General features: G+C 42.3%; 1 protein-coding gene across 1 annotated transcript; it reads right to left on the bottom strand.

Annotated features, from left to right (window-relative positions):
- Positions 1–9,005: 9,005 nt before the first annotated feature.
- Positions 9,006–27,514, bottom strand: UBE2QL1 (ubiquitin conjugating enzyme E2 Q family like 1). Its single transcript, XM_032988335.2, has 2 exons — positions 25,902–27,514; positions 9,006–10,334 (listed from the first exon to the last, which is right to left on the bottom strand). The coding sequence occupies exons 1-2, from the start codon at positions 26,754–26,756 to the stop codon at positions 10,203–10,205; spliced, it is 987 nt and encodes a 328-aa protein (XP_032844226.2). The 5' UTR covers positions 26,757–27,514; the 3' UTR covers positions 9,006–10,202.
- Positions 27,515–27,845: the final 331 nt, after the last annotated feature.

Genomic DNA, 27,845 nt, shown 5'->3' with positions numbered 1-27,845 from the left:
GCTGTTAGAACTCGGGGTGCGTGTGGCAGAGCTGAGACTCCCCGCGCACCCAGCGCTGCTTTGCTTATTGCTTCTCACCCTAAATTGATTGAACCCAAATAAAATTGTATGCTTATTATGAAACTGGACTTCAGTCAATTAAATCATTTCCTCTTGCCTTATCTTGCCCTACTCTCCTCCCTCCATTTCTATCCCACCACAAGGAATCTGATAGGTTTTTTCCATTAGACAGCAGCAGATGATTTAGTTGGAGAAGGCAAGGAAAAAACTGAGAAGAAAAATCAAACTTTTCAATATGTAGTCCATAGACAAAGATCTCTCTGGTCAAGGAGCTGTGAAAAACAAACAAACAAACAAAAAAAAAAAAAACAAAACCAAAACCAAACAAAAATCAACCAACCAAACAAAACATCAAGAAAAACCCAACAACCACACAGTCTCCTATTGCTTATTTCCTGCTGAGGTCAAGAAGGTAAGACTTCATATTTTCTTACAAGTGGGTGGATTTCATCAAAGATACCTAAACGCTTCTCTTCCAGACTGAAAGAATTTAATTTAATTGAAATAATGCCTACAAAGGACTACCTTTTGACTAGTTACATGCATCAAAAAGGATAATCTCTTATGTTACTGTTGTTGACTAAACTTTGACAGCATTGTCATTTACTGAGCATTGGTATCCCTGGTTTGGCTGAGTCTGTCAGGGAGCCAAGGGCAGGACAGGTTTGTGGGATCTGAAAGCAATGCACAGTGGCAGGGGGGGTCTGTTTAAAAAAGACTGTTTGCCCTTAGAGTAAACTGTAAAAAGTTAAGTATGTTCCTAAGGATCCTTTGAAGATATTTTTCAATTGGAAACAAGGGAGTCCTATCCTTTTACTAATTTTTTCTTACACAGAGAAAAATCTGGCCAAACATTTAAAAAACCTTTGGTGCTTTGCCCTGTTCAGTTGAAGCTGGATATGCTAGCTGTTTAACTTCATGAGTTAATGAGTATACTTAAAATTTCATAATTTGTTTCACAGCATCAGTATTAGAGGACAAAGGGAAATAAAATGGGAAATAAAACACTGCTTAAATTTCTCTATTACATTAGAGCTATTGTTACGTCATGACAAAATCTCAGATCACTTGAAAAAGTGTCCTGACAAGAGATTTTATTTCTTGAAATTAATTTTAATGATAGAGATGTCATGACCAGGTTATAAACCAAGGGTGTCTACTCTTGGAGTCACACATTAGCTCTAACAGGAGATAGCTGTCACTATTGCTCTGATCCAGCTTTAAACCACACAAAGGCAGCAGCAATAATTATTTGTGCTCATGAAGCTAATAACACACAATTTATTTGTTACACTGGCATCTTCCCACTTTATTTCCAGCTGTTACATTACACAAAACTCACCTAAAAACATATTAAATCAGGTATAGAACTGCAAAGTAGATTGGAGTCATGCAAGTTACAGATGCCTGCTAGCTGATGAGAGAGGGAATACACAAATGTTTGTGAGTCCTTTCCCTCCTAGTAGCACTTGCACATTTTTATTTAACAGGAGTCCACACTGGCCCATGATGGTGTCAGTGACATGATCCCCTGGGTATGATCCACATCTACTCCAAATCTCTTGGGCAAACAGTGGGAAGGTGGAAAGGTATATTTAACCGAATGGCTGCTCCAGACATGTGAAATAACATAGGAGAAAGAAGTATAAAGAAGAATTTTCTGGTAGTCTTTCAAATTTTTAGGAGAGGTGACAGGCAACTCAACATAGATACACCTTGTTTGCAAGAGACCATGTAAAGTCTGGGCACTGCTGGTGCTCACTGAAATCAGCAAAACTGCTTTTGCAATGCTTAACATTCAAACCAACTGCACTTCCAGTATTACTCCATTTTGAGCAGTGCAGAGGATAAACGAGCTGAATGACACCACTGTTCACTGTTGCAATGTTAACAGCTGTGCTCTGGGGCTAGTCACTTTGAATACATTAGTCCTTTGTTCGAGCCCTTTGTTTTTCCAAGTGCTCTGACTGCCCTTGTGAGGGAGGGGTACTTGACAACACAACTTTATCTCAGAAACAGGGTCAAAATAAGTGCAATCAGAGAAAGCTTTCCTATCCAGAAACAGTGATGTGAAGCCTACCAGGGAGCAGGGAAGACAAATCCAGGCCCCTAGTCTGGGCGTCTTTGACTTTACAAGGTGGACAGGGGAAATATGTGTGTTGACCAGATTGGGATTTATTGTGCCGCAGAATGGGGACATCAAACGCAAGCAGATGAACTGCACTGTGATATATTCCATGTGAAAGTCCCTGACAGAAATGCCACCAAATTCCTTTTCGCCTCAGATGCTAATTTGCAGAATGATTAGAGGATGCAGGTAAAACCAGGGCAAGATTGAGAATGGAGACTTTGGCCCTAGGAATTCAAGAATAGCTCACCTTAGCAATCATGAAAGCCTTGCAGTGTGAGGCAACTTCAGTTACAGTAACTTGCTTTCCAGAATTCAGAGATTTTTCCTGCAGCAGATCCCATCTGTAAGCTCCAGGCTTGCATTACGTGTTTTCCTTCCTTCTCTCTACTGAGGAAAGTATTTTTGAATCTTGCATTGCATAGAAACAGACAACATGAAAAAACAGTTAAGCTTAAAGTTCTTCAGTGAAAAGAGAACTAAAAGTTCTCTGAAAACACCTGTTTACATGGAAAATATTTATAGCAGTGGACTGGTAGCTGGTGCATGGATACAAAAATTTTAATGTGGATATACTAATTAGTGACACCTTCAACAGGTGTTTGCACAACTTTATACACCTACATCCATGCAGTTAAGTTAGAGCATAGGGTGCTTTGGAAGGGGGTACTTTACATTAAGTATGGAGTCATGATCAGCTGGCCCTTCCTGGAGGTTAGCAGCTTTATGGATCAGGTAGAGCTTCAGAGGCATATTTTTGGCCATGAAATTTGTTTCCCCAATACCTCTGAATAGCAAACTTGTATAATAGAATCATAAAAATGTCTAGTTTGGAAGATACCTGTGGAGATATCTAGTCTAAACTCCTGCTCCAAGCAGGGCTAACTTCAAAGTTGGATCAGGTTACTAAGGGCATTATCCAGTTGAGTCCCAAAGATCTCCCACAATGGAGATTACTTTATTTCTGGGCAACTTACTATAGTGCTTGCCTGTTTGTAAGGTTAAGAGTTTCTTCCCTCCACCCAACTGGGACCTTGATTGATGCAACTTGTGTCTGCTGCCTCTTTCTCTTTCGCTCTTCAACTTGGAGTATGGCTTCATCTTCTCTGTAATCCCTTTCTAGGCTGTGGAAGACTGCAATGAGCCCCCTCTCAGCCTTCTCTCTCCAGGCTGAGCAGAACCTTCCCTCTCTCAGCCTCTTCATACACATCACAGGCTCCAGACTGCTAGCTGACTTGGTGTCCCTCCATAGGATTTCCTCCAATTTGTCAAAAAGTGCCATGTTCTGGGGGGACAAAACTGGACACAGAACTCCAGATGTCAACTCACCAGTGATGACTAGAGGAAAAGAATCGCTTTCCTTGACCAGTTGGCTATGCTTTTGATGGTGCAGCCCAGCATGTGGCTAGTCTTCATTAAGACAAGGGCACACTGTTGATCCCTTGTAAATTTGCTGTCCACCTAGGCCTCTAAGTCCTTTCCTTCAGAGCTACAAGCTAGCCACACAGCCCCAAGCCTCCACTGATGAATTGGGTGGCTCCATTCAAAGTACAAGGCTTAGCACCTGCCTTCACCAGCCTTCATGAAGTTCCAGTTGGCCCATTCCTTCACCTTCTCCCGGTCCCCCTGAATGTGAGCGCTGACTTCCAGGATATCAATCACTCCTCCCAGTTTGGTGGGATTGCCATAAATTCTAATAATACATTATAAAATTATATTTATGTAATAATTAAATAAGAACAATGTCATCCAGTATAAGGCATTATACTGTGTTTGTACTGTTATACATTCTCAGAACTAAATGATACTGGCATAAATGAATAAATGGTTTAAATTTCTTTTAAGGATAGACTGCTTTCATTCCCAAAATGCATGCTAATCCATATCAGCATGGATTTCGAGCTCAATTTGAAGTCTTGGTTTTGTTGAGAACTTCAGAAGGGGAATCTTTAGTAAAGTCTATGGATCTTGTTAATGCAAATGGCAAGTGAAGAACTCTTCTAAATCACACAGATAATTAAGATTTGGTTCAGTTACATTTCACTGATTTTGCCAAAAGGACCTGCAACATACTTCAAATATTTCTGTTAGTAAACCACAAATAATTTAAAACACATGAGGTCACTGAATTAGAAAACACAAGGATATTTGACAGCAAAAGATAATGAATGCTAAGTGTGGTGGCAAACACTACGTCTAAAATGCAAAGTTTTCAGAGTATAAGGAGTTATCTCTGATTCCCATTTGGTGTAACACAACTGCAATGAATATTTATTACCAACTTATTTAGCAGCATGAACAAAAGGAACTGTTACAAATAAGCAACACTATGGCAGTTTCACTGCTGTTAGCTTGATGTTCTTGTCTGAAGTCAATCAAAATGAAAGACAAAGCAATCAGGGAAAAGACTAAGTCAAACATCCAAATCACACAGTTTCTATTTTTGTGTTAACTACCACCATCACTGATTTGTCCAAGACTTATTAGTGTGAGGAAGCTGTTGGTGAAATTTGACAGGTGTCAACATGGCATTTGCATGCTTCAATTGGAATGCAGGCTTTAAATGTAAATTTACATGACTTGTTTTAATGTTTCCTTAGCATATCAGTAAAACTTTGAAGTGATCTGAAGGGGGATAAAATTTACAAAGCAGAGCAATATACATTTAGGATACAATTAAATAGTCAATAATGAGGGGGTGGGAGGGTGGAACAGAGAGGCAAGCTCTGTCTTTATATCTTCTTGCAATGTCCTCCTGGCTGCTTTTGCTGCAGTATCTCACTTCTACCTTTTGACGTGCAAACGAAACCACCTCTCCAGTGCAGTTGTGCTGATAATAGCAGGTGACTCACTTTCAACTTATTTGTCCTCAGACCTAGTTTGACAGCCACTTTAGTCTTCAGAGAGAGCAAAGCAAAACTTTAAGTGTGTCACTAACTCACACAAAAACCTCCAGTGCATATTTAGTAAACCATCTGCTCTGCAAATATAAACTCAGGTCAGAGATGTACTGAACCCTTTGATTCAATACAATAAATATATACGTTTGCAAAGTATTTGCAAGATCAGTAGATGAATACAAGACAGGATGTACATTGCCTAGGTAAGCTCAGAGGCTTGTTGCCCCCAGCTTCCCACAGCTGGCATGTCACAGGGCAGTGCATGCTCTTAGTGCATGTGCATATGCTTCTCCATCTCTCTCGTTCACTTAGATCAGGGCTGCATCCTCCCCCAAGGAATGCACCGGGGAAGACTGGAGGAGATACGTCCACAGGAGTTTTTCTTCAGCTTCTCTACTGTCATCTTCTGAAATGTGATGTCTGTAACAGACTATTTAATACAGGTTGTGCTCGTAAGGAAGGGGATATGTAACTGGAAAACTATATTGTATCAGCAGGTTGGCCTGCTTAATTCTGTTTGTATAGTACATAGTAGAGCTTGAGAGGAACCTTCTTCACCAGAAGTTACCTAATGAATGGAAGAGACAAACCTTTCACACTGACTCTGTGCAAATGCTTCCCCATGTAATTTCAGCTGAGTTTTCAGATGCCTAGGCACACATCACATCTGTTCATGTAACGCTAAAAAGTAAATCCTCAGTACATCAACCAAGCTCCACACCCAAGCATTCAGCTGGAAGATGGTTATTCTCTAAAAACTTAATGAACAAGAAGCGCGTTCATAATTGATGACCTCATTGGAGTAATGTAAATAACCACACTGGCTGTAATGCTAGTGTAAAACAAAGACACTATGGCTCTATGTCTGTGCCTGAAATTCTTGAGAAAATAAAAGTAAAATGTGGTGAAGAAAACCTTTAGATACAAATCCCAATTCCAGTTAGTTCTACAGTATTTTCTCTGTCCAGTCACCCTATCAAGAAAATATTTCTCTCTTTTGCAAGTCCCTGTGGAATGGAAAGTACACACACATCAGCACACTGGCCATCATAGCAATCACTGCTTGGCAGCTGTGACTCTGAATGTCTTGCTAAATGAGTTTTCTAAAAGTATATATATTACACAGTGATACCACATGTATTTATTATACTAGTAAGGCTTTGTCCCAACCCTGCTATTTATGCAAGAAGCTCCATTTTAGGATCTTATGTACAGCTTTGGACAAGGAAAATGAAGTGAGGTTTTTTTACATAATACAGTGTCATAGCACCAAATAAATAGACCATACCTATTATCTTTTTTTGGACTGGGGACTGAAGTTTAGGCTGGAATGAAGGAAGCACACTGCCTTTGGGAGAGAAAACAAGGCAAGTTCAAGAAGTCTTTAACTGCTGAGTTTTTGGTTGTTGAACTTTCAGGAACAATTTCTAAGGACACAGAAGTCCATTCCGATATAAATCATCATCTCTGTTCTTTGTGGAAATCTTTCAGTGTTTAGGTATCGAGACAGCTTTCTTCATTTAGCAAAAGCTTTCTTCATTCAACATCTGTATTCAGTCAAGTAGCTTTTTCAGATTCAAAGGAGGTCCTCCAAAAGGACATATTCTGAAAAAGACAGGGAGAAACTTCCTATATACACACCTCCCCAGATGCTAGTTTCAAATTAATCATCAGATCTGGGGCAGCAGATGGAAAATAATATTCCTGATAAAATGGGTCTAATGAGAGCTGGAGGACCTGTGCTCACTGCTAATTTTACACAAAGTCCTAATGCAATTTTTGATTGGATAAAGGTGGAATATGGATGTCTACTGTCTGCAGAAAAAATCCTCCCACTTCTTTGATATTGAGGAACTTTGACGAAGCAGATGACTGGCTGATCTATTTTGATTTTGGCCTCCTTGAGTTTAGGATCTGGGAATGACACTTGGTTTTATTTCCCAGTCACAGAAGTGAGGAGACGGCCTGATTTGAGTTCCACATCACAGCTCCAAAACTTAACATCTTTCTCAGCTGCCAGGAGTTCAGAACAAGGAGGAAGCACATATCACTTTCTAGGATACAAACACAAAAGACATTATAGGATCTTTTTCACTGAAGCTCCCTTAACAGAAAGGCATTTGGAGCAGCTCTGTAATCAATTCCGGCAGTAGGTCCTATCTGCTGTCCTTCAGCCCTCCTTGTTGCTTTTTCTGGTACTGCGTTGTTCTCCTTTGATCCCTCATTTTATACCTTTTCCTAATCAAGCCTTTTTTATCCTGTGTTTTAGCTGCCCAGTTATGTCCTCCCCAACCCATGCTTCTCTGTCTCTCAGGTTTTGCTCTCTTCCTTCCTCTCACACAACTTTCCCAGTTTTCTCATGAACTTTTTTAGGCTTGTCTGTTGCAGAGAATGTAGAACATGTCTAGCATATAGCTAAACAAAACCCATGAACTAATTTTCCCTAAAATAGATCAACCCTCTCTCTAAATCTCTTATTTAACAATGTTCCTAGCCATCTCCCTTCCGCCATGGTCAGAAGCATAATGATTCTGTGCTCCCTGCTGTCCCCTTTTTCCTGCATCTCCCCCAGCACAGGTTGCTCCTGCTATAAGCCGTCGTCTCTTCAATAGGAGCAGTCTTATTTTTGGTGCAGCAGGAACTTCATCCTGCCCTAGTTCACACAGTGTACTTTCCCTCTTTCTTCCTTGCACGATTTGTTGCTGCAGCTTATCACAAATGCTCTGCTCCCCTTCTGACAGCTTCAAAGCACTCCAGATTTTTTGATTTGCCTCTCCTACTTCTCTAAGACTCTGAGTGATACGGAGAACCTCCTAGAGCCAGAAAGCAACTGTGATTTTTAGCGACGATATTTGCTATAACTATTTAAAGCACACTTAAGAAGATACAGAATAAGTAGGTTTGAGGGAAGTGGTAGCAATCCACCCACTACGTGCCTTTTAGCTATCCCTTTTAATTAAATATTAAAGATTATGGTTCTAAGGAAGTTTTAAAATAACCCACTGACAGAAAAAAGAGGCAGGTTAAAAAACAGCAGAGGAAGAAATAATGCCCCCCAAAGAGTTACCATTCCTTCACACTGCTTTTAATATAATTTTACTGTGCTGATGAGGGAAAAGCTTTTCCAAAGGGAAATAATAAACCTTATGCTTTCTGGTGCTAGATCCCTCTCTATGTTCTCAGGGAGTCCCACTAGGGATTGCAAATTATTTGAAGTCTAACTAATCGTACTAGTTTCCTCTTTCACAACTGATAGCAAGAAAATGTTTATAAAACTGAGTAAATAAATTATTTGAAGTGTTATTCCTCACTCAAAAGACACATTCTGATGCTGGATGCACAGAACTGATACACAGTTTGAGCGAAAAAGTATATATACTGGTAGAGATGAGAAGTGTTAAGAAACCAGCCATGTCCACAAAACTGAGTGGCTCTGACCTGCACAACCATTTTGGTGAAAGCTTTGATTATTTTTCTCCCTAGCTAGCTGACAAACAGCTACACTGGCAAAGCATCTACAGGTAAACTGAGCAGTGTTTTTGCACAAATATCTGCTGTGCTGCTTCTTTACTTGCATTTGAACTCCTCTGTCCTTCATTACTCTTTTGCTCTTCTCCACTGTGTGTAGTTTTAAATCAAACTCCAAATCCCAAAACTCTCTGTAAGGTGTCCATTGTTACTGTTAATACAGAAACTACTTAACCATTTTGATTTGGTCTTGTGTTAGCCATAGAATGGAAAGCATTTTCAAACACATACCTTTTCCCCCCCTCCAAATTAGTCTCATAATCCATGTCCTGCTTTCAATTAAAGTATCTCCACAACAGATGTATCTATAAGGTGCCTAGAATTTCACAGTAGAAAAGTCATTTGAATACAGAAGTTGGCCAAAAAGATTGAATTCCCAAGGCAACAGAAACGATACTGGTGATTTTATTCAGCATGTGTCCCATACGATTTTCCATTCAGAATCCGCGTTTTTTTTAATATTTTTCTTATACCATTCTAAACATTACCTTCAGCTTTTATGGAGTCCCTTGGAAAGTTTTTTTCAATTTGTTTACCAGAAAACTTAAATCTTAATGATTAAATAATAGGACATTTATATACATCAGTGGGTTTTCTCCAATATTGGGCTCTAAGTACATACAATGTCTATTGAGTGAGAAGAAAAAAGAAAACTCCAGTCATGCAAATCATCTTATAAACCATGTTCCATTTGCCTTGAAAACTTTTACTCTGTTACTGGCATATCATTTAAAAATTAAGCAGATAATTTTTTAAGGTTGCTTTGTCCATTTCCATTCATTTGTTTTGCCATTTTGAAGAATTGACAGGCCACATGCTACTGCAGAAGGTACCAGCAGGGTAATAATGGTTCTGCTACCACCAACCAACCACTCTAAGCCCTGGTGTGGATGAGTTTAAAAAAACCACCTAACCTTCAGCTAACTGTACTGGGTTTATTTCCAAATAGCACATCACAATATCAGCATAGATAGCACATTGTAACCATTTGGGTGATTCCACTTAATTTTTCAACACTAGGACCTTTCAGCATTTTAATTCTGGTTTCATTTATGAATTAAAGGTCATATATAGAGCACAAATGAGGTCTAAATTTAGTCACAGCAGACCACAGTTCCACATAAAGACAAATCTTCAAGTTATGTTGACCTGCTAGGAGACAAAGATAAACAGCACAGCAAACATGTACCTGCAATGCACTGCTTCCCTATTAAATATTAACTGTTTCATTTACATTTAAATGAACTGAGCAGTAATGGATAAACTTTCCAGTACTGCTGTTTGGTGCTGCTGTCATGGAAAGAAGCTGAAGACAATGTGGGCTGTATGGGGGCAAATGACGCAATCTCAGCATCCGTTCAAGTGACTTCAATGATGACCATTCTCCAGTCTTGAAATGTAATCCTACACAGCATTTTTTTTTCTCTCCCTCTGTAAACACATCTGTTCATAAATAACTTAGATGTCTCCTTGACATTCATGGTATGTAATTGAAGCTGAAGTAGAAAAGGATGGATGGCGTACAGCACTGAGGAGACGTCACAGTACTTTTGTTCAGCATTTTTGTCAAGTGCAGGTTGCTAACATCAGCCATCAGAGACGGGTGGGGTGACCCACCCATATTTTTCATGGGTCTTCACCAAACTCTTAAATGTTGCTTCAGCTTCCTTTCGACTGAATGACTTTTTTGATTTGCCAGCTTTTCTGCAGATACGGCCCTGCACCAAACAAAAAAGAAAACTGTCATTAAACATGTGAACGCGCAGCTGGAAACCACAGCTCAACTTTTCAATGCATCAGGCCAAGTGGCATTCACTTACGGGTACCAGAAAGCAGGGTTTCCAAACTGGGGCAGACAAATGCAGTATTAGAGATGACTAAAATTATATGTAGTAAAGCAAAAAAAAAAAAAAAAAAAAAAAAGACATCTGCCTGGCTATTTCTTCCCAGCAACCAGTGGCTGCTGCTGTAGCCACAACACACAGCTCGCCTCCCTCTCTGCTGTGCAGGGAGCTCTGCAAACCAACGAAGGGACCTCCACCATGAAGCATGTGGTGTGCAGACCCTCATGTCCCCCCCTTATGGTCAGGGGTGCAGCCCCCAAGCAGACACAGACTGCAAGGAGCACACCAACATGCCACAGACACGGCGCCTCAGCACAGCTCTTCCCACCGGCTCCTGGGGACAGGTGGGTTTTGTGAGCACCCCTCGCAGCCCTTTTCAGCTGCAGGAGAGGAGAGGGTCCCCAGCAACCCCCTTCAACCCCAGTGTCCCCCCCTCAACACTCTCTGGTCCCCCAGGGCCAGTGGCTGTGGGTGGAGAAGGAGACAGGCTGCTGCAAGTGGTGCCAAGGTAGCAGCTTGGGGCTGAGGAGATGGAAAGAGGTTTCAAACCAGTTTTGATGCCACGGTCCTAATATAGTCCAAGGTATGAGTATCACGGAGTCAACAACCCTGGAGAACCATCATAAAAGCGGAGTGTTTCTGTGTGCTACGTCCCAGGGCTACCCGTATCTCACCCCCCACAGCCCATTGCCAATGCAAAGCGTCACTAAAAATTACATCCATCCCACAAAACACACTCCACTCTTTTTATAATCTGACCCATGAAAAATTAATAGCTATGGCATTTCCTGAAGGCAGAAGGCACCTTAAAACCAACTTGCTTCCAACCTACATAAAAAATTCTGCTTTGTTTATTACCCTTTCATGACAAGTTTGATAATAAATTAAATTATACACATTCAACATATTGCATCTTTGTTACTTTGCCATTAAATATTACCTCTAAATGCATGGCAGTATAAAATTTCAAATCCTTGTTTGGCAACAGAGACATTTACTGAGATATTAATAGCTTACCTTATTTTTCACATTGATCCATGTCAATTATCTACTAAGAGACACAAGAAAGAAATATAGCTGCAGATTCATCCCATTTTACAGCAATAATACCCTTTAAAGTTTTTACGCCTATTGGATTTGTCACAAAATAGAAGTTTACTAAAGTCACAAGTCTAATAATTTTAGTAACTGCTTGGTAGACTGCATTGAAAACCTTTTTTGGAATAAATGGTATTTGATAAGCAGATACCATATTACAGTGTCACAATTACTAAGAATCAAATTAGTACATTCTCATTTCTTCAATTTTTTTTCTCAAAATGATGCACCTGGCTGAATCTTTTACTGTCAATTTGTAATTTAAAAAAAAATTGTCATTTGTAATCACATGCAACAAATAATACTGAGAAAATAAATCAGGTATATGGAGGGAAAAAAAGGAAAAAAGAAAACAAACTCTGTCCTCAGAGTATCAAAATTATTTTTACAGGCTAAAATGAGTAAAATTAAATCTGCAGTGTGGACAAATCGTTTTGTTCTAGAAAGCTGTCACAATTTTGCACAGATACGCTCAGCGCCACTGCTATTATAACAAAACTACAGACACATGAGATAAAAAAGCTGTTTCCTACTCTTTTTTTAATAAGTCATTGTTTTTGTGTGGTTTGATTTCTTCAGAGCCTATCATAACTAAAGATTAGGAACAGCTTCTAATTCCCACCTCAATTTATTCACAGCCAATTTATACCCATTTGATTTGCACAAAAAGTAGCTATTTTACCTTTCAGTGCTTTTCCTCACCTCTCTCCCTAGTTACCATTTACAGACTAGCAATGTATTTTCTCTTTAAATACCCCTTGACTGAGAGTCTAACCAGCGAGACACCTTCCCCATCCCCATACTAATTGGGTAATTAATATTTCCCAAATAGGAATGATCTGAATGATACTCAATTTAACCCTGCTAATAAATTTTCTTAGAAAATGTTCCTTTTTAGTTGTGACAAAAGGAATCATTAAATAAAACTGGATAACACATGTTTAAAATCTCATTGATGCATTATCTTACATATCCTGCAGAAGTATGTTTGCTGTTACAAAACATGTTTTGTATTTTCTTCCTAATCTGAGCTTTTGTTGGAAACATACTTAGAGAAACACAGGAAAGGATAAAGCAAAGTGCAACAGAAGATGCAATCAGCACAGGAAATGCTATCCTCAACATCTCACCATCAAATACTTTTTAAAGTAAATATAAACTTACTCTACTACTTTATTTCTGGTTTAGGTCCATTTGCCATCTATTGTCTTATAGATACTATTTTTCACCATTTAAGGCTTTGATACCTTTCTGAATTGTGTGCATAGCACGTAGCACAGTATGATCCATGTCTTCCCAAGCTTTATTAAAGTATTAATACTAATCTGTACTTAGAAATAGGATCTTTGCATTGAGACCAGCTATTGCTCAAGTTCAGTCAGCTATGTTCTGCTTTTAAACAAGGAAAGTAAGAATTCTTTGGTGTTGCAGTAACACAGTGAATAACACCACATCATCTAAAATGGTACTGGAGCCACAGCAGATGAAATGAGAACTGTTCCATGAGTTTATTCTCGCATTTCTTTGCTATTAATGTAATGGATCATTAAATCCACTTCTAAAACGCATTCTGGTACCATATGCAGGTTGTATGCAAACTGCATCATCAAAGACCAGCTAATTCTACCCCATTGTATTCAATGTATTTCTATGTTTATACAGAAACTATGGGTGGCATGGTTAGCACTGTCTCTTATTAACCAATATCCCGCCAGCTGTTTATAATTTGGATAAAATTTAACCTCATGAACTGAAAGTTTCCCTTTTTGGTGCCTCATGTAAACCTGAGGTAAAAAGAAAAAAGGGTGGAATTTCAGTCAACTCAGTTCAGATGCTTTTGAGTCTATACTCAAGTGGTATCTACTGTCTTAATGATTTTTAGCTTTTTGCCATTCACACGAAACTCTTCCCAGCTTTAACAAAAAAATGGCATTTTGGACACAATTACAAAAGAAAGTATCAAACGTTTTAACAGGCACAATTACCAGCTGTGATTACAGTTTATTTTCAGACTGCTACTTAAACATGCAGTCATTTTAACTGTGGTCAGGAGACTATGAGCTGCTGCATTCTGTAAATATGGTAAATACAGTATGTAAACACAGTGCTGGCCACAGCTCAATTGCACACGACTGCATTTTGACCAGCCTCTAAACCACACTTGTCACTACCGCCATGGTAAGGAATATAGTCATTTGCACGGCCAGTGTTTTGATGTATCCAGCACCAAATCAAGAAAAGATATCAAGCCTATATTGAACAAGATCAAAACATTCCACAAAAGATTAAACACAACATAGAAAACCCAAGAGAGCCTTCCATAAAGATATTAATGTCGACTCTAGCTCTGAGAAGTCGCACCAGGAGCTTATTTAAATACTTGCAATACTTTCAGACACTCACAGAGTGCTTTTCATAAAGGGATAACTGCAAACCTAATTAAAATAAAGAGTTGGAGAGAACATTTCAGAATTTTCCATCTGCTGTGACTTCAATCCTTATCCAGATATAATTTTAACAAGCTAGAAATATATGAAAGGTGAAAGTAATGCCACAGTACTCAGCTGGTTTACCGAGCCATGCTGAAATGCAAGGGGACACAAGCTGCACTTGGCCTCCTCGCTCACTCGCATTCCTGCTGCGCCCAGTTTGTGCGGCATGGTGAGCAGTTGCATGCCACACATCTACTCTTTGCCCAGACTAATGAGTCTGAACAAACAGCTGATAAAGATCCAGTCTATAACTCTGAGAACTGCTAGGAGAAAGACCGCCTGGAGCACGCTCTGCTGTGGGTAGCCTTCTCAGGACCCTGGCCATACCTAGGGACCGCTCTCTCCCGCCACATTCACCAAAAGACCTGAGGTAAATCTCACACATGATTTGGCAAAGCTGGGTGCTTTTCTACTTCCCAGTGATGATGCAGTAGTCTCCACGTTCTTCCACAATCATGAACACACCAGCATATCCTCCCATTGAGAACACTATGTGACAGTGAAGAGCAGCCTCAAAAATACTCAGCATCTAGTAGCTCCTTAAAGTCCTTCAGTATCATTACCAGCAGTGTGCCATATCTCTTCTTCCTCAACAACAACATATCATGAAGTGGTCCAAAGACAGATTTAAGTCCTGTAGAGAGACCAAATATGAAACCTGAAGCTCTATATCCCTGTAATCCCACCACAGTCATGTATCTGCCCATGTCTGGCCTGTGTGTCATGAAAAACAGTCCTGACATTTTTTCTGGCATTTCCAGAATCAGGATGGCCACTAGGGGATTTCTTCAGCAGCAATGAAGGGATTTATCTCTCCTCAAACCAACTATAGTAGCTCCCAGACCAAAATCCAACAGTTTGGACATAGCACAAAGCATCAGGTGTGCTTCCATGCTGTATCACTTTTGGCACTACTTGGAAGGACAGGACTACATAATGGTGGAGGGTCTTTCACAGGATCACCAAAGTGCTGGCTGGAAAGGACCTATGGAGGTCTCTAAGTCCAACTTAGATACTTGGAGCTGAACTGTCAACACAGGTCAGCTGTGGCACTGCTTAGCCAGGTTGCAAATCCTTCAAGGTTGTTCTCAGTCTTCTCCTGATGCAAGTCCCTGGGTTACAAGGTCTCAAATTTTCAGAGATTTATTGCACACAGTCATCAGCCCTTACAGGACTGAGGTTACCCTGGACAGAGTGTAAGCCCCTGTGCTACACAACTCTGAGATGCCATAGCAAACCCTTCAGGCACATCCTGATTTTTATTTTTTCCTGGACTGGTTAACAAAAAGTTGTATTCATTGCAAGCAGTATACAGCCAACAGACTCAGAAGCTGGCAAGCCTTCATGTTGTTAGCACTGGTCTTAAGGCAAACTCCTCAGCCCTACATTCCTTTCATTAATCCTGGATATGCAAATAACTCAAGGTTGGTCTTCCAAGGGCAAATCACACTCGCCTTCCGCACATGGGGCTAAATCATTTAAGCCAGTATTTACCACTTCTAGGTAAATGTCAAGAGGTGGAAAACAAGCAAAGGGTTAGATAGGTACACAAAAGACTGTATGAAGTCACTGTGCCACACACTGCTTCTGTGGTGATGCCTCCAGGGACAGAAAGGCGTCCCACAAGGATACATCCATTTTCCAAGTCTGTTGTCCCAGGCTTCTCCATGGATGATGCAAAAACTGTGGATTTTATAAGAGCTGGAGCACACTATGAATCTTCAGTATGTAACATGTTCCACAAATATACCAGCGACTAATGGCTTTGGGCCTCAACTGTTCAAAGCTGTGTGCTTTGCAAACATACTCAAATCTTTTCTGATAAGTAACAGAGCAATACAGTGCTTAAGTGTGGACCAGTCTTATTTGAGAATATTTAAATGAGTTTTCAGAGAAAAATATTTCCACTGGCTTTAGAGAAGCATTCAAAAGTAGAACAATGCTAAACTGAGCTACTGTCATGCTTTCAGTGCAATGATTGCAATGTGTCACAACATCACTGTTAGAATGCAATACACAGAGTCTCTCCTCTCAATTACATGGTTTATAATTTGTTTCCTTCGAGTACTGATGAGGCACAGTTAATCATGTCTCAAAAACTGCACACAATTTATATTGCACTATATATAATTATTAGCTATCGCTAAAACAAAGCAGTATATAAAATGATGCAGACAAATATTGTTAATGTTGCAACATAAGTGAATTAAAAATGGGATGTTTTCCTGCAAATGTGTAATTTCTGAAGCAGTATTTCCACACCTTTTTTGGTCTCCTTTTTAAGAATAATCCATACAAAGAAGTGAAAACTCAGCAAGTTCCAGCTTTAAAGCATCCTATAAATTGCTCCTTCTGGGAGTGCGACTGTTCTTTGTCCAGGAAAAAAGAAATCTGAGTTCCAGCTGAGTAATTATTAACGCTCGCTCATCTGTGTGCAGCCTGCTGCATGTAGCTCTGAATTGAGATGAACACTTGCAGTCCCAATCCCTGTTTAACAGCTACAGAGCACTGCACTGCTCTTCCTCACTTTTCCCTAAAGTCAGCACAGAATCAGCAGCACGATTTCAGTACTGATGAGGGTTAAGAAACTCCCTTCCTGCATTTTACGGGTGGGACAAACTCTGTGTTGGCAAAAGAACAAGAAAATTTTAGCAGCTGACCACATTCTTGGAAAGTGCCTCTAGCATTTCCAGGGCTGAAGCTGCTGTCTCACAACATGGTGGACTTCTTTCAAAAAAGATGGTCCCTGTCCCCTGCCGTCAAACGGGCACCTGCTAGTCTAGATGACAAAAGGATGTTTCCTCTTTTAGTCTTCTGCTGAGCTCCCTGGACCACCTCTCTGTGGAATCAGGTACCAGCAGAGTTACAGAGGGCATGTCCAGGTGAAAAGGCTGGAAGTACGACAGCCTTTCTTTGCATCAGCCCACAGGCCCTCCACATCAGGAACCTGAAACCACCCAAGTTAAACACAGTCATGGGTGTAAACCCAAGCAAAGCAAAGCAAACCATCCTTTATGACTGGTAAAGACAAAGGAGCAACAACCCAGTTAACAATGTACATCTCCACATTTCCCTAAGTTTCACGATACTGAAAAAAAGAAAAAGCAGTAAAAAGCATACTACCTTTGGGAACATTTAATTGAGTTAAGACCAAATTCGGTAGGATTAGAGTCACAAACTGATGCACTTTTTCTCCAGCTCTTTATACAAATGTGTCAATCTCTTGACTATGATTTGTTTCATACTGAGGCACAGGGACGTCTACTCATAAAGCCCCCTCTTCTGAGTACTTGAAGTATGTATCCTCAAATGACCTTTGGAAAGAGGATTACATGTACTTCACAGGTGGGAAAGAGAAATACAGTGAAGTTATTTGACTTGCCCATGACTGTACCTGAAGTCAGTGGCAAAATCTAGAAGCTAAACTCGGATCACTTCTCCTCAGCCTAAGTGCTCTAACTTGAAATATTCTCCTCTCCCCAGTAATTATAGAACACTTCAATACTAGGTATATTTTAATAGAAGTAATCTTGTCAAATTTACAGAAATTAGTGGAAATTTTAAAAAATTTGTAACATCAATTTCCTCTGCTTTGTGATGCTTTAGCATTTTTTATAGACACGTATTATGGAAATAAGCCCTACACTTCTCACTGCAGCTGGGGGTTTGTTACCATTTGTAATACAAACCTAGAAACAGGAGAAATACCTAGTCATTCCATAGCTCGTAAAGCCTGACTATGAGAAGCATCTGAGCTCCAGGCCATTTCATAATGCAGGCTTACTCTGCCTTCCTCAGGTTTATTTTCACTCATCTTTGAATGCAGATTTGGGATTGTGACTGACTTGTAACTCTATCTAGGAGTCACTGCAGAAGTTCACGGCGTTTTGGAGAGCTTGTGCAGAAGAGGATTGAATCAATGAGGATTATCGATTTTAACAACATGCACAAAATCATGAAGCAGATAAAAAGACATTTTCCAAGGACAGACTCTGCATTTGCCCAGACTCTGCCACACACAGCTGAGGACAGGCACACTTGATGTAACACCCCTCATTTTGACTTTTAACTGGAATGGGGCAAATCAAATTGGCATCTTGGTCCTGTTTCAGAAGAGGAATCACCTGAATGTCTTAAGCGTGGTGCCCACTTACCTGTTTTGTGCAGACCAACAGGGACTGCAAATTCATTTTCATCAAAGCAAACCTATGCTTCTCCCTAGCTTACACTCTTTCAATTCCCAATGCAGTGCTGGTTTCACTGCCATGATAACAGCACCATGCTCTTCCCCTGCATCTTGTCCTACAACTTCCAGGATCTACTCAGTTACCGCTGGTTCCAGGCGGAGTTAAAGACCAACACTGTGGAGTGCTCAGCACCCTCTAGAAATGACTCTGTGCAGTATGATTCAGATTAGCCCCAAGCCACACGCTTTTCAGAAACAGGATGATATTCAACAGAAACCTGGAATTCCACTTACAAGCAAGACAACTGGACACCCATCCACATCAGATTTAACATGAGCCATTCAGATAGCATGATCACCGTAGCCCCTGAAGTTCTCCCCATTTAGCTGTGAAGTAATTGCACCTGGCAATCCTTCCATCTAATGTCAGCAGTACCTTTTTTGACAGTTACAGGAAAAGGTAACTTGTAAAATGGAAACTGCATGTGAAGGACTGGATACGTCAAGGAAAAGAAGAGATCTTCACTGACTCTCATCAGCCCAGAGGAGCTTAGATGGGAAAAAGAAACACAGCTAATACATTACTTAACCAATGTCCCACTCTGTGAGAGCAATGCCCACTCGAGGGACATGCCTTGGATCACACCTGGCAATAAGACTCCCACGATACGAGGACAAGAGTTACTGTGGAGTTACAAATCTTCGATCTGGAAGTCTCTGGTCATGCATGCAAATCCCTGGTCATTGTGTAGATGTTAGGAAATGGGCCCTTTTTTGAAGCTAGCCCGGATAAGGAAGAGTAAATCTTCCTCACAATAGAAAGTGAGTTATTTAGGTTACTCCTCCAGGAGGAGGACACAATGTTACCCCTCAGAACTAGGCTTTCTACATTTGAAAACATATAACTCTTCAACAAAGTATCTGATGAGACACCCAAATGCTACACAGTTCTTTCTATCTGAACACTTTCACTGAAGAAAATGAGGACTTCTTTTATAATCCAGGGAAGAAGAATCTTGCTCTTTTGAGCAAATTTTATTTTCTTATGATCCAAAGTGACAATTCTTTTAAATTCTTATTTAGGAGACCAGCCAAGCATTGCCAGGAAGAATTAGTTCTACCTGCCATAAAAGCATGTTTTAAAATAAGCAGTTTGTTTCAATTTAGTGATTTAACTTAATTGATGACTATTTTAACAGTAAGGATAATAGCTGAAAGTATTTAAAAATGTTCATTTTCATGCTCTGAAGAGGTAAAATGGAGATTATGTTCCCCCTGCTTTTTAAAAGAATTAAAACAGCCTCCTACTTCGATGAGTTGAAATCCCTGTGTCTTCTTTCCTCTCAGTAGAATATATTTGCATAATAATAGTGGATAGTCAGAACAGCAATATATCAAGAGTACACATGAACAATATTTTTTCCAGCCCATTCATCAGTTCCAGCATCTCAACATAGCAAATATATATGCTCCCACTTCAGCTTGAAAATCCTAGGTTTCTCAATTGCAATGACAGAAAAAACGTAGAAGGCAAACACACCTGATTTTCCTCTGTAGCTAAACAATATTCTGTTACCTCTTTGGACCAGAATTTATACTTTTTAATGGGGAACAAGCCCCATAATACCTTCTTTGTCTCTGCTGTCCTCTTTGTATATGAGTTGATGTGTTTTTCAACCATGGACCCAAAGCAACATTTCTTCCCTTGATGACAACTGGCACCATTTGCACAGGCAACTAATTGAAAGCAAAAATGAAGCGGTTTTATTTTTTAAGGTTCTAATACAATACAATGGATCCAACCAAATAATTCAAAGACCACTGTGTTCTCTGTAAATTACTGCAGCCTTTGAGATTAGCAGGTTTATTCATGGCTACAGTCCTCAAACCCAGAATCTGGAGTATGAAAACCCATGGATTTGCAATTAATTTCTACTATACCTATTTGAAAGACCTGGAGTCTGCTGACCTCCTGGACACCACACAAGTCCCATCTGCTATCTGCTCACTTATACTTTTGCTTCAAAGGATGAAGAGGGAGTAATTTAGACTATGATTAACAGCTACCTTCTGCATCTGTTTTTCATAAAATAAGCCCATTTCTGCTGTTTCAATCTGGTAGAAGTCAGCTGGGATACTCATATTTTAAAATGGAAAGATAAATCAGTCCAACAGTCATACAAGGCACATACCTCTTTAAGCAAACTAATGGGATTCCACTGAAGTATTTCTAACATTACAGTATGAGGGATGAAAGTACTATATACCAACAACTTTAATTTGAATTCAGGAAATTTTCCACTAGAAAATTAAATTATAATTATAAATTATATTTTGATCTTTATTTAAACATTATACAGAAGCCCACCACAGCAAGAATACTCGTAACTGGGGGTTCCCAGTTCTTATTTAGTATGTCCTTACAAAATTGTTATGCTCCTTCTTATTTACTGGAAGAATAAGGGACTATTTTCCTCAGAACGAAGAACTTTTTCCTTGACATAATCTGCAGAGTCACTAGTTACCTGACAGCTGTCTTTGGCTGGCAGTCCTGTCCCTAGCCTCCACGAAGAGAACAAGGGACTCATAAAAAGGAGGACAAGGCAGTTACTGGTCAGCACTACTGCAAGTTTAAGTCCTTTAAAGTTCTCAAGGCATTAGGTGCAGCTGTGTTAGTTCTCAAAAAAAAAAAAAAAAAATTCCTGATGCATTATTTAGACATTGGCATACATAGCTTTGTCCTCTTTTAAACTCCCACCAAATCAGCATCAAATCATTCCTCTCCAGTGAGAAACAACATGTCTACTGGACATAAAATCCCTTCCCACTTTTGGACAAAGTCTGCTCCTTCTCATTTGGGACCATATCATGCGCCATGTTTTCAAACGAGAAAGATGACTCATCCCTGAAACATGGGCACTGGCCTCAGCCATGTGCGTTACTTGGGGAAGGCCACGACAAACCTTCCGCTGCTTCATCACTTTCCTATGACTGGCACGGCTCCCCCGCTTCCTTCCTTCAGTTATTGACATTATCGCGACAATGGCACTGTTCTCAGGAAGTGGAGAGTAACACGCATTTCTAAATCTCTCTCTTAAATCATCAATAAACCTTTTCAAGGGGTGGTGCCAAGAAGGAGTAATGCTCAACAGGCAACTTCCACAGCCTGGATAGACAGACAGACATGGGAGGCTTCGCCTAGACAGGCGTGTCGAACAGTTGCCTCCAGGACAACAAACAACTGGTATTTAAATTATTTTGTTAGCATCACCCCACCTCCTTGGCTGACACCCAGCTCTGCAGCAGCTCATGGCTGCCATTTCGCTGGTTCGGCAGGGCCAAGCTTTCTCCCATGATGATGGGAGCCAGCAAGCAGCTGCCTTTGCAGGAAGCAAGTACAAAGTCATCCCCTTAAAACCAAGGCTACAGTTGAGTTAAGGACAACACCAAATTTTTTAAAATAAGATTCTGGATCCCAGACAGATAAACAGTCTTAGGCCTTTGATGCACTGAGAATTCCCCTCAAGATACTGACTAGAGCTGTGTGAATAATTGATTTTCTCAGCTGAATAGCTGAAGCAACCAACCAAACAAACCCCAACTTGTTTGTTAAATAACTCGTTTTTCCCTCCAAAACTGGAGGGAAAAAAAAAAAAAAAAAAAAGTGCAGTTTGGAACTGTTGAATTGTTCCATTCAAAGAGAAATTGTCTCTCTTCCATTTCAAACTTTTTTTCCAAACAAAATCTGAAAAGATATCTGAAAGTGCAATACTAAAACTAGATTCGTGATAGGAAGCAAGGATATGCATCCTCCCATAAGGTAGGTCATCTCTCAAGCAACATCACCTGAGGTGTATGGTTCCTGCTTGGTGAAATTTGGAGAAACAGCTGCCCTGCTTTAAAATCCAACCCCTGGGAGACATGCTCAGGTTTGGGAGCCTGGACCCAGGTTTCCCTGCATACAGGGACAATGCTGAAAAGTAACAGAAAAGTGCTACCCCTTAATTTCTGTGTTGCACACTTATGTCTCCTTATGGACATAACTCTTGAGTGAAATGCTTCACCTGTGAGATGTCACAATGACTTCTCTCCATTTTCCTTTTGCTCTGCTAAAGGGTCTGTGAAATCCATTAAAAAGAAATCTGAATTTGTCAAGAATCTTGACTGCCTGAAAGTGCATTTTCAGTGTTAGTATTGTCTGCTTTTTGATCACTCTGTCAAAAAACCCAAAGTCATATATGTTCATAAGTCACTATTAGCTCTGACAAAGTGCTGCGTTTCTCTCCAAAGAACCAGCAGAGAACAGCAGCGTTACAGTCAGCTTGGCAGAACGGGACTGATGAGGAACATTGAATGAAAACACCCACCTCGGCTCAATCACTCAAATTGCCAAAAGGAGGAACGTATGCGGGCGGGAGGTTCTGTCCTGTCTACTCACAACGGCGCCCTTCCAGATGCGTCACAGACACAAGTATTCACAGCGATTTCAGGCTACATCATGGCGCTGTGAACTGGCGACATTTCTCCAGAAGGTCCTGTTTACCCACTGGTGCAGGCAGCACACCATCTCCCGCTTGGCCTCGCAGCGGCCACCATTTACTCATGCAGGGTCATTCCGAGGCGCTTAGAGAATGGACCTCGGCCTCCCAGCCTTTCTGATTAATAGCGAGCGCGCTGAATATTTCATGCTATTGCAGGGTGCAGGCTGTTGACAGAAATTACACGATTAACCTGGTGTAAGCCATCGCTATTTGTTCAGGACGGCTCCTTGCGGGCACCGAGACTACCCACAGCACAGCCAGAGTTACCCAACACCAGCCCTGCAGATCCGCAGCTCTCTGCCTTGGCTCTCAACGTTTCGGCAGCAGGATTTTCATTTGTAAAAAAAAAGAGTAAGAAGTAGATTGCCTATAAAATGAAAAATGAAACGGGGGTACGGGAGCGCTGGTTGTATTTTGAGCCTGATTATGCAATGTAGTCAGGATTACATAACAAGGGGAGTGCAATTACAGAAACACAGCTCCCATGATGCGGAGCCCGGCTATGATGACAAGCTGGCAACCCATCATGGATTGCACCTCTGTAACCCACAAATTAAATTTAAATTATTGAAATGCGAATGTTATAACTATTTAACTATGAAGTTACTGGCAGCAATTTATTACTGCCTTTTTTTTTTTTTTTAATCCCACCTGCATTCTCTTTTCTTGTAATTAACTTCATAAACTTCTGGAAGAATGTTACTGGAACTCTTGCATTTTAAATGTGTTTATTAGTGATGCACATATAAACATACTCTGTTATCAGAAACTGCTACTACTTTCTGGAAATCTCTTAAGTGGTTTAGGGAAGAAAATCATCAGATTAGATAGCTTAATATTTATTACTAATAAAACAATTTAGTGGTTTTCTTCACTGAGACATTTTATGATCCTAGTAAATCTTAATTTAAGCCTTTTACATTCAACATCCAATACTGGAGAAAGATGCTGTTAAAAAAAAATGAGAGAATTTAGCACTGTCCTTTTCTAAATCCTTGTTTAAAATAAAGAGAACTACAACCTCTATAAAAAGAGATGGGTTAACAAATAGTGAGGTGTGGTAAGAGTAGCTACAGAACTTCAGCATACCCCAGGCTCAATGTCAATAATTAAGGCACTTTTTTATTACTATTATTACCCTGGTAGAAGTTTTTTATACCCCAAGGTGACCTAGGAAATGACCTCTTCAAATGAAGTGCAGAGAAAAGTATTATCAACTGATTAAGAAAAGGAGCAGTAGGCCCAAATCAAACAGAAAAAGGAGGAAAAGCCACTTACAAAAGAGTCTGTTAAATAATCAAAATTAATTTTCAGTCTTAAGAGAAACCAAGCATCTACTTCTGCTCATGCAAGTAGCTCCTTGGAGGCAAACAGGAGTAGCCTAATTTTTAAGCAAATGAAAAATATGTTATTATTTACTCTTTCCCCCCCTCCATGCCAAGATATGAATTTAAGAAGTTCCTTAGCATCATTTACTGACAGAGGTGGAGCTGTGCATGTCCCCTGGGTTCAAGGGCACTCATGAAGTGAACAGGAAAATCACCCTGCCACAGCCACATGTATATTTGCCACTATAATAACCATAAAGAAAGACTGGCTACGAGTTCCACCTTCAAGATTTACCCATTTATTAAAAATGTCTTATGAACTACTTTCCTTCTAAGTTTATTCGGAAGGAAGAAAAAAGAAAAAAAGAAAAAAAGAAAAAAAGAAAAAAAGAAAAAAAGAAAAAAAGAAAAAAAGAAAAAAAGAAAAAAAGAAAAAAAGAAAAAAAGAAAAAAAGAAAAAAAGAAAAAAAGAAAAAAAGAAAAAAAGAAAAAAAGAAAAAAAGAAAAAAAGAAAAAAGAAAAAAAGAAAAAAAGAAAAAAAGAAAAAAAGAAAAAAAGAAAAAAAGAAAAAAAAGAAAAAAAGAAAAAAAGAAAAAAAGAAAAAAAGAAAAAAAGAAAAAAAGAAAAAAAGAAAAAAAGAAAAAAAGAAAAAAAGAAAAAAGAAAAAAAGAAAAAAAGAAAAAAAGAAAAAAAGAAAAAAAGAAAAAAAAGAAAAAAAGAAAAAAAGAAAAAAAGAAAAAAAGAAAAAAAGAAAAAAGAAAAAAGAAAAAAAGAAAAAAAGAAAAAAAAAGAAAAAAAGAAAAAAAAGAAAAAAGAAAAAAAAGAAAAAAAGAAAAAAGAAAAAAAGAAAAAAGAAAAAAAAAAGAAAAAAAAGAAAAAAAGAAAAAAGAAAAAAAGAAAAAAAGAAAAAAAGAAAAAAAGAAAAAAAGAAAAAAAGAAAAAAAGAAAAAAAGAAAAAAAGAAAAAAAGAAAAAAAAGTACAAAATGCATTGATTCAGCTCAGACAAGATCCCGTGCCAGGGAAACGAGGCACCTCTCCCAGAGAGGAAAGCTGGCAGGAACCATCTAGCTGCTGTAACTGCAGTACATACCCGAAATTACTGGTTCCTTTGAGACAGGCAGATTTTAAACGGGTACAACTTTGCCAGCAGCTCAGGCAGCAGCTCCAGGTGTGAGCCGGTGCCACATCTCTGCCCTGGGCACCAAGCCCCTAACCCGGGAGCACAGGGGTCTCCCCTGCTCCCCCGAAGGATGCCACGCAGGACAGCACCAGACAAAGACCTTGGGGCAGCAGCCCCAGCATCGCGCCCTACGCCAGCAGCAGCGCTTCGCACAGGAGACCAGCAAGTATGGCCGACTAGTAGGTGAAGGGCAGGAGATGGAGGACTCGAATCCCAAACCGCACTGGAGCCCCTTTTGCTTTGGGGCCCCTCGGGGAGTGGTGGGCATGACATCTCGGTGCCACACGCAGCAGGGCCAAGCCCAAGGACAAAAGACGTGCAGGCGGACACATGGACACACGTGCTCCTTGACCCCTCCCCTCCCTCCCCCTCCCGAGCTGCCCCCGTACCTCTGCTGCACCTGCCTGAGAAGGGACCTCGGAGGAGAACACGTGTGTCCCTGTCTCCTCCCCACCAGTGACACCAGGTCCTCGGGGGGGCACACCTGTCACCCCGGCCTGGCCAAGGTCAGCCACAGGTGGGGCCTGACCCGCTGCCCTTTGGGGTTCCCATCCAAACACGCACACGGGTGCACCCCCCCACACCCACGAGAGCGAGAGCCCACGGAGCCCCTACCTGCCCCTTGACCAAGCTGGCCGCAAACTGCCTCATGACGGCCTCGACGGTGTAAGCGCTCGACCAGCCGCGGGGGGTGAGCAGCTCCATGCAGATGGCTCCGCCGTCGAGGACGTAGCCGTTCTCCAGGCGGGGGCTGAGCACCCTCATGAAGGGCGGCGAGAAGGGGAAGTTGTCGGGGAAAGTGAGGTTGAGCAGGATGTACTCCGTGTTGGTCTCCTTCATGTCCTGCCACAGCACCGAGTCCTTGTCCACCTGGTGCAGCTTCACGTTCCAGTCGAAGAGGCTCTCGTCCACCAGCTCCACCGAGATGAAGCGGTCGCTGAGCCGCGCGATGTCCTGCAGCTCCTTCATCAGCCGCCGGGTCCGCACCTGCGTGCAGTGCTGCTGCCGGCCCGCGGGGGCCAGCGGCCCCGACCCCGACGGCAGCGGCACCAGCGGTGCCGGCCCCGACCCGCACCCCGACCCGGGGCCGGGGCCGGAGCCGGGACCGGGCCGCTGCGCCGCCTCCTTACCGGCGCCAGGCTCCCGGGCCGCCTCCCGCGGCTTCTCCCTGCCGTCTCCCGAGCGCGGCTGCGGGGGCTGCTTGGCGAGCTCCGGCGCCTTCTTGTTCTTGTGGCCCCCGGGGCTGCTCTCGCTGCTGCTGCTGCTGCTGCTGCTGCTGCAGCCGCCGCCGCCGCCGGGGGGGCCCTGCGGCTGCGGCTTGTTGCTGCTGTTCTTCTGGTTGCCCCTGCCCCTCAGCGAGGAGCCCTGCTGGCTGCTGCTGCTGCGGTGGTGGTGGTGGTGGTGCTTGGGGTCCTCCGTGTCCCGGTTGTGCAGCCGGATCAGCCCGATTTTCCGCAGCAGAGTGGCCATGTTGTGCGCGGCTCTCCTCTCCCTTTATGCGTGGCGGCGGTGCGTGTGTGTGTGCGTGTGCTATTATTATTGTTAATTTAAAGCCCTGCTCGGCGGATTTGCTGTTCGCGGGCAGGGAGGCCGGCGGCGAGGGCCCTCTCCCGCCGGTGTAGGCGCAGGGGCCGGCGGGGAGGGAGAAGGCGGCGGCGGTGCCGCGGGGAGGGTGCGCGGCCGCCGGCCGCCGCTCAAACACCTCCCCTCGCTAGGGCTGCTGCGGGCAGCATTGCAGCAGCGGGGCTGCTCCCGGGGATATCACGGCCCCGCTGCCGTGGCCATGATCCCGCGAAAAGGGGGGGGGGTGAAAAAAAAAAAAAAAAGGAGCAAGGGGAAAAAAAAAAAAAAAAACAACAACAAAACCAACCACAAACCACCCGCAAGGGAGAGCCACCCTCCCACCACCACCACCGCCCAGAGCGGGCGAAATCGCCTGCGCTGCAGATGGCTTCCCCCACCACCTTCGGCTCCCACCCGGCCAAGCCAATCCCCGGCGGGCCGGTCCCCGCGCCGCGCCGCGCCGGGCACCTCCCCCCGCGGAAGGGGGAGGGTTTGGGGGGGGGGGTGGAGGGGGGAGGGGGAGGTCGGCCGCCACCGCCTCCGCGCTCCCCCGCGGCGGCGGAGCTCCGGACGGGGCGGCGTGGGGAGAGGGGCCGCTCAGGACGCCCCTGCCGTAGCCCCCCCTACGCGCTGGCTGCGCGCCCGGCGGCACCGCCGCGGCGGGGCGGGGCGGGGCGGGGCGACGGCCGGCCAGCGCGGCGGGGGGGGGGGGGGGGGGGGGGGGGGGGGGCCGGGCTGCTCCGCACCACGCTGCGGCAGCGCGGCCCTGGCGGGGGCGGGGACAGCCGCGCCTCGCCGCCGGGGGTGGGCCCGGGAGCGGGTAGCCGCCACCCCGGGAGGGACCCACGAGTGCTCAGGTAGGTATTGCACGCGCGCGCGCGCGTGTGTGTGTGTGTGTGTGTGTGTGTCGTCGCTCACATGGCCCGAAACTTGCACAGCGGCATACTTAAGACTTTAGCGCACATGTACGCGCGAGAATATAGCACATCTATGATG

This window comes from Tyto alba, unplaced genomic scaffold, assembly GCF_018691265.1.
Source record: "Tyto alba isolate M040663 unplaced genomic scaffold, T.alba_DEE_v4.0 Super-Scaffold_27, whole genome shotgun sequence".
NCBI lineage: Eukaryota > Metazoa > Chordata > Aves > Strigiformes > Tytonidae > Tyto > Tyto alba.
The sequence above is the reverse complement of the archived record's forward strand: the minus strand, read 5'-3'. Positions and strand labels throughout refer to the sequence as shown.

What these genes read in the sequence shown, in the direction of transcription:
- UBE2QL1 (XM_032988335.2), bottom strand. Translation starts at nt 26,756, where the DNA reads ATGGCCACTCTGCTGCGGAAAATCGGGCTGATCCGGCTGCACAACCGG. An exon ending in CCAGCTTGGTCAAGGGGCAG is followed by an intron (nt 10,335 to 25,901) that starts GTAGGGGCTCCG and finishes TGTTTGGTGCAG; the next exon opens with GGCCGTATCTGCAGAAAAGC.